This window comes from Coturnix japonica, chromosome 15, assembly GCF_054131305.1.
Source record: "Coturnix japonica strain WE chromosome 15, WE-NBRP24, whole genome shotgun sequence".
NCBI lineage: Eukaryota > Metazoa > Chordata > Aves > Galliformes > Phasianidae > Coturnix > Coturnix japonica.
The window spans coordinates 6105793-6115189 of record NC_140677.1 but is presented as its reverse complement, the minus strand read 5'-3'; the positions used below and the strand labels follow the sequence as shown (position 1 = coordinate 6115189).

Below are 9397 nucleotides of genomic sequence, written 5' to 3'. Positions count from 1 at the left end.
AGACCATTTAAACTATGTTGCAAGAGAGGGCAACCAGTGGTAGCAGCTGAGGGCAATAATTCAGGAGCCATGTAAAACACTACAACTTAATTTTGTAGTGAAAAGGCACTGAGCATCATAAATGAGTCAAACCTAAAATATCTGAGCATTTTCCTATGGATCCAAATGCACCTTTAAAGGCTGCACCCCAGGCCTAATACCAAACTCTGCTCCACTTAAACCCTCAGCTTCTCCTTATCCTGGGGAAGAACATTTTATATTGGAAAACTGGGAACCTGTGCTTTATCACTTGTCAAATATTACCATATTTAATGGATGGCCCTTGGAACCTGCCAACTACTGCTTTAGACAAGGGACGAGTAAGTAACATTATGGTGTGGCTCTTCCTTCATCTTATCACTACACTCATATGTATGCTTTGTATGGAAAAGTTTATTTGATAATAAAAATAGCATTCACAGACTTTCTCCTTCTTTGTTGCTACATCATATACATAGTGTCTGTTCCAAGGAAAGAAGCTCATACTGGGTAAGTCCACGTCTACTCATCCTAGTGTTATGTATAAACCCAATAAGTCAAATAAAGCTATGAACAATGTAGTATTTATATATGCATAGTGTTTTATAAAAAAGATTGGCCCACATACTGCTTTTCATCAACACAGAAAAGAGCATCATGTCAATAGCACATTGCAAGAAATGATGATTGAGGAACATAGACCGCATACATGTGCTTAAGAATATATAAGCAGGCCCACCATGAAGAAAGAAATGATATTTGAACCAACAAAAGCTTTAGAATTACTTATATAGTCTCCCATTTTAAAACAGCTTTACATACCTGATTCAGTTTACATTAAAATATATTCCCCTGAATCGATTTGTTCCATTTTCAGAAATATAAACACGTAATCACATTCCTCACAGCTAAATTTTGTCATAAATCCTCTTTTATACAAGAAAAAGGCAACAGTTTTGTGGTTTTTTTTCTTCCAACAGGCTCTATTAATTACAATTTAAACTGTACACACAATGATTGGCCATCTTCTTTCTTGGTTTTGTTTTTACAGTACCATGGCAACAACAGTGATAGACTTGCAATGTTTTTGTGTTCATATGGAAAATGTGAAACAGTATACATGTACACATCAATGCACTGTAAAAAGCAGCAGGTTACTTTAGTGGTCCAACAGTAACGGCAGACATTTTGGCTCAGCTAGGCAGTAATCCATTAAAATCTCAGACCAATACTACAGCAGACTTACCACACAACTTGCAAATTGAAAAACACAACTTAGAAACTTGCAGGTTTCCCTTTTGCTGCTGTTCTCAGACTCAATTTTACAGCATATAACCAGTACGGGAAGGCTTCTACAACCAGGTTGTCCCACATCCTTTTTTTTTCCTTTTCTTTTTTTTTTTTTTTCTCTTTTCAGCAAGTGCACTCCTTTTGTCTCAGTAAGGATGAACCAGTAAAATAAAAACTTAAATACAGAGCAAGAAGAAAGAGTTTGTCTGAATTTGGCAAAATAAGAAGAGCCCACTGGTTTTGCCTGAGCAGAAGGAATACACCTGCTCCAAGGGAGGACCCCCCACCGCATTGCCTTCCTGGGATCCCACTCCCTTCCCTTGCTCCAAAGCAGACACACAATACCATGCACGTCCAGGTTGCTGTCCGTATACATCTAGAAGATGAGGAGGGCTGCAGTGGCTGCCTTAATGAAATATCATTAAGTGTTGCTGAGGCTAATGAGAGATCAACAGTCTACGTTAGTGTGTGACACAGGCATGGTGGTTACCAGTCTTTCCTCTCTGCGCATCCTGTAGAGGGGGCCTGAAAGTATAAACTGTTCATGGAACAAACTAAAAACTCCTTATCGCAAATCACCTTGTGCTGTGTGGATTTCTATTTTTGTTTTTTTTGGTTGTTTTTTTTCTTTTTTTCGTTATTATTATTATTTATTATTATAAATATCCTTCATTGAAACAGTAGTCTCTTCAAACAGTTCTTGCAATTTTAAGAACATTTTGTCTCTTTCTTTTTAATTCCTTCAGCAGGAGCGCGCCATTCCTACTGAGATGAACAATTTTCTTCCTTCCCCACCCCCAACCCTTAAAAAATTTTCTACATACAGTGTAGCAGTGAGTCACTAGAGAACAGTCTGGATCAAATCATTTCAACTTGGTCATAAAATCCTTTACCTATGTTATATTAACGGCTACCCCCATTTACTATATTGGGGAGGGGGGAAAGTAGCCCGATAAAGGAATTACTCTTAAGAAATCTACAAAGAATGTAGAAACAAAACTTTATAATCCTTTAGGACCAACATTTGGCAAGTAATTTAAAAAAAAAAAAAAAAAAAAAAAAAAAAAAAAGAATACATTGAAAAATACTTTCTTTAATATTATACATCAGGCACAACACTTCTTTTAAATGTTTTTTTTTTTTTTTCACTATAAGATTTCATCTGCATAAAAGGTTTGTAGGACCAGCGAGTGCCTCCTTGCCTCGTGGAGCCTGAGTGGTTTCAGCTCCCGCGGCACGGGGGACCCCTCAGATGCTAAGGTCAGTGCTGCACTCCTTGTAGGGCCGCCTGCGCAGCTCGGTTGGGTGCCGGCGGTTCACCTCCTGCTTCCAACTGGTATCTTCCCTCTGCCGGTGGCCAGCCCGCTCTTCCCTGAGCCGCCGCTCGGGTGACCGCTCTCTCCGCCGGTCAGAGGACTTGGCTCGCCGGTCCAGGGAGTTCTCCCTTCTCCGCTCCGGTGACCTCCTGGGCTCTGTGAGTCTCTCCAGTGAGCGCCGGCGCCGGCCAGGTGACCGCTCCCTGCGTCTCTCTGGGGAGAGGTCTCTCCTCCTCTCGTGCCGCTCCCGTCTCTCCAGGGTGTTGTCGGCGCTCCTCGTCCCTTCTCTGCGCTGCTTTTCGGGTGACCTCCTCTTTTGCCCGTTCACCGCCGCCCTCTCCAGCTGCCTCTCACGTCTCTTCTCCGGTGACCGCTCCGTCCTCCTGCCTGGCCCGGTGTCGTTGGCTTTACAAGTCCCGTTCCAAGTGTGGTGTTCGTTGGGATGTCTGCTAACCTCTCTGCTGCCTTTTAGTTCTCTAACGTAAGTCCGCTTGTCCCCATGTTGTGATGATTTGTGAAGGTCTGGTGGATAACTGGACTCCAATGATGGGTGCTGCCGTCGGTCAGATGGTGTGGGTTTCATTTCCGGTACATTTTGTGAACCTGTGGCGGGACTGTTCCTGTCACTGCTGGGGTCTGAAAGAAAATAACAGCAGAGCGTTTGGTACCGCAGCCTTCCGCAGCGCCGTGACACCACTTAGCACTCTTCAGACTTCATTAGTGACAAAAACAAACAACTGTTAAAGCAGTCAGCGAGGGCTAACCAAAGCTTTTGTTAATTTAACTGCGAATAACGAGAGTTACAGGTTAGTACTGGTGCTGCTCTGTTCTTAGCCGTGTTTTGGTCCAGGCCGATAGCATCGTTATACTCTTCTTGTCATGGGGCATTTTACATTTCCCCCATCCACTTATGCTACTTTCTCTCCAGTGGGGATAAAAAAAAAGGTACTTTGGGTTGTGGGAATGTTTTTGTAATAGTTTCCAATAAAGAGGGGCCTAAGGGCATAATTTTTTTTTCTTTTAAACCTTTTGAAAGCATTGCCTACCCGTTGTGGAAGGCCTTGTTTCAAAAAGTGCAGAAAACAGAACTGATTGTTATGTTCTGACCTTGCCAAAGAACATTTTGAAGGTGTGAGAATTAGACTGGTAATTGTACAATTTCCATTTTAAGACATTACTTAATCTCACTTAATTCCACCACATTACGAGAAGTCCTAGGGTAGATTTTGGTTTTGCCACAATGATTCGACAGATGATGACAGAAGGTATGGTTTTTTTGTATCAAAGCAATGGAAAAGTATTATAATATGTAGAATGGCTTTGATTAACACCTAATCTCCAGCTCATTATTTTCATGTAAAATCCAGCTGAGCTACCTCTGTAACCCAAACTGCAAAGCTGAATAAAACCCCAGAACCGAGCCTGCAGCCCTGCCCTCTAGCTTAGCCTCAGTCATTCACGTCATTTGGAACGATGCTTATGAATGATTCATTACAGATGTGGCAATCATTAAGGTAGCCATGCTGACTTAATGTGGGTGCTGCTTTTACTTGTTATTGTATTTTATTTCCTTTTGTAAGCAATTTCTGCGGGGCAGCTTCCTTCAGCCCACGCTGACCTTGAGGTGGGCTGTCCCAATGGCAATGACCAAAACACTTCACAGACATGTAAGGGGACAGATTTTTTTCCCCCTAATTTTCTCCCTTTTGTCTTCCCCCCCCATGCCAAACGCTAGACATACTGCTTGCTCCTGCCACCACAGTGTCTCCCACCTGGTGACATCTCCATTCCTTAGCCTGGGAGGGTCGGTGTGGGCATGTACCATTACGTTGGTGATTTCCAAGTGAAACCCATATTGTGATTCACATGTGTGTATTTTTGCTCATTAGCTTTCCCAGGCAGGACCATACCTCTTTTCCACAGCTGTAAGCATGTGGCTTGCAGCAACCTGGCTATCACACATGGTACAAGCGAGGCTTAAAGGTGTTCAGTGGTGTACTTACAATTCAGGGGACGCAGGGTGCTCGGAATGAATTGCTGTACATATAAAATATAGCGAAGCGGAAAGCAATGTGAGGGAATTAGGCCACAGCACAAAAACACCTAGTATTGATTTTAGCTACAAACCGTAGTTTGATTATGGCCCATAAGGTAGAAGCAAGACTCCCCGAGCTTGTCATTTCTCATACATGCAGCGATATTAGGAGGTATCATCGCTGAGGAAGGAAGAGCCCAGCACCAAGAAAAGTAAGAGAAAGAGAAAGAGAAAAGTAGAAAATTTAGATTCCCCATATTAAAGGTGAAAGAAAGAAAAATGTTCATATTTTATCTTAGAATAAAGAAAGTTTATTTTTCCAGTCAGATTGTCTAGGCTTCACCCAAATATAAGGCTGCAAAGACAGCGGTTGTTATTATTGTGACATAAAGAGACATCTAAGAGGTGATTCGATAACCCAGACAACGAGAGCATCCATTCTAAAAGACAGCTGGAACAGTGACACAGAATGTCATAGAAAAAACATTAACAATCAAACAACAACAAAAAATAAAGTCCACCAGAGACCACAACATTAAAAATAAGTACAAAACTCATTACAAAAATATACAGCCTCATAGAGAAGCACGTTCCAATCAAGTCAGAAAAATATTGGAACTTAACATTATTAGAGGAACCATTTGTGACTGCAGCAAACAGAACAAAGAGAGAAAGGAGTCCCAAACATTACAAGGATATTCTTTACAGTAAGTAGTGCAGCCCCTGTATCCTTGCGTGGAGAATGAACGTTTAGTGGTTTAGCATTAGCCAAAAGAAAACTGGTGTTGGATTTTCATCCTCAGTGCAACAGACATATGCTTTGAGATGTGAAGCACTTAATTTACAGGGTATTGATGCAGTCTAGCATATGATACAGTACTGTACATCCAAAGGAGTATAGGAAAAGACAAAAGTAGAAAGAACATTACAGAATTTCAGTGCCATCATTGAACCTTCTGGTGTGCTATTTATATTACAGAAGTATAAACCCACAACTTCCCTTTTGTATTGTTAAATACTTCACTTGTTGGTTGGTCGTACTCTGAATAGGTCATTTTAAGTTAAGTTAAGTAGTGAACAGAGTAAGCAGAAACTCTCAAACCTTGTACAGTAAATGAAAAGAAAACCTATTTCATAAGTTGTGAAGAATGATTTTGGTTTTGTTACTAGAATATGGAGCGAATGATAAACACAGATCTTACTGACACAGAAATAACCCAAATAAGGGGGGAAAAATGTAAAGGACATCCCTTCAATCATCAGTTTCTATAGAAACCTCAAAGACCTTTGGTTGGGAGTAGCCCTCCAACGAGGGCACAATATATGACAATTATCTCAAATAAATAAGACATAATTGTAATATTAAGTAGTGTGCTATGTTAAGCCACCCAGCAATCCAACCTCCGGGGGAAGAAAAGGAATTCTAATGCAATTCTTAGTAAGAAACAAGGGCTGAACGTTCCCCCACCACAGAGATGAGAGCACCTTTTCATGACCTCCACGCCTTTTCAGACCTTATGAATTAACAAGTTGAAACCAGCAGACTGTTTAAAGGGGGAGAAAAGGGCTCAGGAGGCCAAATCAATATATATTTTGCAGTAAAGCTTTTTTTTTTTTTTCCTTCTTTTTTTTTTTCTTTTTTTTTTTTTTTTTTTCCTTAAATAACTTTATAAATATTTACATAAATATTAAGGGAAGGCAAAAAATCCCATAAGCCATCTTGGCATTCATGTCTATGAATACAGACAGGAACTAAGAGAAAATCCTAACCAAAAAATAAATAAATAATCACTGCTTCAGAACAACAACTCGAGATCCCAGTATTTTGCATTGATTAGAAGTAGAGACCTATTTGAACAACAATTCAGCCGCTGAGAAACAGTTTGGCACAGTTCAATGACATTCCTTGTTTGGCTGGACAAGACAATAAGGTTTTGTTTTGTTTTGTTTTCCTCTCTGATCACCAAAAAAATACTGCTATGATGATCTTGCCTTACACTGTGCCCCAAGTCCATGGAAGCAAGCAAAGGATGAAATGTGTAGAAAATTCAGCACAAGCGAGGCAATTAACCATATGTTGCAAAGGTTGGTAAGACACTGGTGAGAAAGGAAAATAAAAAAGAATTCCCGCTTCAGATCTTGAGACAAATCATTCATGGAGTGATGCCAGGGAAGAAAGGAATGTTTTCATAGTTTGACCCACCATATTCTGGGACAGAGCCATCTCCTCGTTTCAGAAAGAGGCGGACCCTGCGGCCACCATTTTTAATCAGTTCGATGGCCCGAGCATGCTTCATGTTCTTGGTAGTTTCCCCATTGATCTCTAGGATTTCATCACCAATCTGTAAAAGTAATAAAACAGAAGAGCCTATGTGAGTACTGTCTATGTAAGATAGGTCTATGTGAGAACTGTTTTTTTTTTTGTTTTTGTTTTTTTTTTTGACTATTTTCAAGGTTTTCATCAAACAGTTGGATATAAATACCTGCTATGAACCAGCAAATCCCCTCTTGTAAGTATAAGCATTTATCAGGATAGAACATCAGGGCTTGGAAGAACTTGTCAAAGCATTGGCTTCCACAGGGCAGTGATGATTTATTTTCATATTTTAGACTTATAAATCTAGCTCTAGCAAAAGAATTTTGAAAATGCCCTTCATCTAATTTGTCTGGAGGAGACAAACATACTTTGAAGTTACTACACGTTCTCTACCAGAGGAGCAAGGAAAACATAAAACTTGGTAATTTCTTTTTTGTAGGCATTTTGTAACTATGCCTATGCAACAATGTTTGTAATTTAGATGATATGCAAAACAAACAGATAATACTAATTAAAACCACACCACAATCTTTCAACTCAATACTCAATATATATGGATGGTCCCTCACTGCTCTACCCCCAGTAGAGACGAGGATCAGGTAGAACAACCTAATTTTCTACACATCTCCAGCTTTAAAGGAGCTCGCAAAGATTGTGACTTACATTTTCACTGCTTTCCATATCTTTCTTAGTTTCAAGTTATTAGAGGTATTTATGTATTAGAATTTGGAAATATGGGTTGCAAAAAGGATGTGGTTAAAGTTTTCCAATGCATACACACTTATGGAGATTGTAGATACAATCCTTTTCTATACAGAATGCCCGAAGCCACTGACAGCAGTAAGCAGGTACAACTGCACTTTCCAGTTAACATTTAATTCTCCCATTAACTATTAGCTATTCACTGCAGAAGGTGTGTCTGCAGGGGACAGGCAGGCAAGTCAGCTCATTGCAAAGCAGCACACTTTTAAAGTCTGTTTGTGCATACCCTCATCTTCCCACATCTCTCAGCCGGCCCATCCTCAGCTAGCCGCAGCACGTAAAGATCCATATTATACTCCCGGCCACCTCTCAGGCTGAAGCCAAACCCTTTGGCTCCTCTTTCCAGCTCAACAGTGTAAAAATCCTGGTCCTGCTGGAGTGAAGACAACATATGTGCAATTGAACAGAAAGTTAAATGCATCTCTAGTTCTCATTTTGAAATTATTCAGCCAATGAGCGTTATCATTTCTGTCACTCATCATTAAAAACAGAATCAGTTGAGTTTTCACACACACACGAGGATTTCCTTTGCAAAGGGTGGTGAAGACAACCCTGCTCCCAGAGCTAGGCTCTAATTAGCTGGTAAATGGGATGAGTCTACAACACAGCGCTGTCTTCTCTGTTTTGTTACCACCCCTTCTATCCTTTTGTCAGGTCAGAAGTACATGCATTGTTTTTCTGTACAGCACAATGCTATTGGCATAGGGATGTTTTGAAGTCCCTGATGGAAGAGGTTACTTCTGGGATGGCCAGTGGCAAGGAAAGATAACAGTGGAATAATCTCTTTAATAAGGCACGTTCTGTGAAACCTGGAGCACTTCAGCAACAGCTCATTATTAAGTTTTGCTCTTTTCTATTCCCCAATTTTATCATTTGTACACAGTGGTGCTTTGTAGAGAGCCCCCTTAAAACATACACTTCCATAAACAAACCCATCAATCACTACTGCCATAAAAACGTTTCACTTTTTCTTAAAGTCTTAAGTGAGAACGCTTTGGAAATGTATGCCAGCTGAAACAAAAGCAACACATAGTAAGAAACTAATCAGCAAATCCCTCTTTCTCCAGCAAACAGACAGAGGGAGAACAGCCTCCCAGTATTGATTTTCAAGGGAAACATTTGAACAGAGCCCTTAAGCAGACTGGAAGCAACAGTCTGGTAAACAAAGCAATTAGAAAAGCATTCCTTACCTGTGCTGCTTGGGGTGGTTTGAAATCAAACTGGGATTCTTGCTTTGGTTTTGTGTTGTTCCTGCTGCAGTGCATGAGAGACAAAGGGAGAGAGGAAAAAGACAGCTCATGGGATGTGAAGATGATCAAGAAGTAACCAAACAGAGAGCAGGACATCACGCTCCCCTCAAGGAAAACAATCTGACCTGGTCTCCTGTGGTATTTGCTGAGGAGTATGTGTGGTTGTAATTGTAGCAATTTTTTCTGCATTGGTCAATAAAGTAGCATTGGAGGATTCTGCAAAACAAATTTGTTTTTCATTATGGAGGAACACCATTGGTTGCTCATTGCAAAGAAGTTTTGCAAAGTCATTTCACTGGAAAGCATCAGAATGTTGGCTTCAGAGAATCTGAAACTAGTTTAAATTTCCTATATCTCAAAATTAACAGGACAAAAAACTAAGATATGTCATAGTAATTATGTATACAAA

General features: G+C 40.4%; 1 protein-coding gene across 50 annotated transcripts in view; it reads right to left on the bottom strand.

Moving 5' to 3' along the window:
- Positions 1-412: 412 nt before the first annotated feature.
- The window catches only part of MAGI1 (membrane associated guanylate kinase, WW and PDZ domain containing 1), a 284769-nt gene continuing 275784 nt past the window's right edge, over positions 413-9397 (bottom strand). For 26 of the 50 annotated variants that reach the window (XM_085516259.1, XM_015875201.3, XM_015875202.3 and 23 more), the window contains 5 exons: positions 9114-9204; positions 8929-8992; positions 7965-8111; positions 6863-7001; positions 413-3260 (listed from right to left, as the gene is read on the bottom strand). In XM_085516259.1, the coding sequence (XP_085372385.1) occupies positions 2557-3260; positions 6863-7001; positions 7965-8111; positions 8929-8992; positions 9114-9204 (1145 nt within the window). In that variant the 3' untranslated portion in view covers positions 413-2556. Of the gene's footprint in view, positions 3261-4751; positions 4841-6321; positions 7002-7964; positions 8112-8928; positions 8993-9113; positions 9205-9397 lie in introns of those variants that run through there. The other 24 variants (XM_015875203.3, XM_085516258.1, XM_085516261.1 and 21 more) reach the window with 5 other exon arrangements.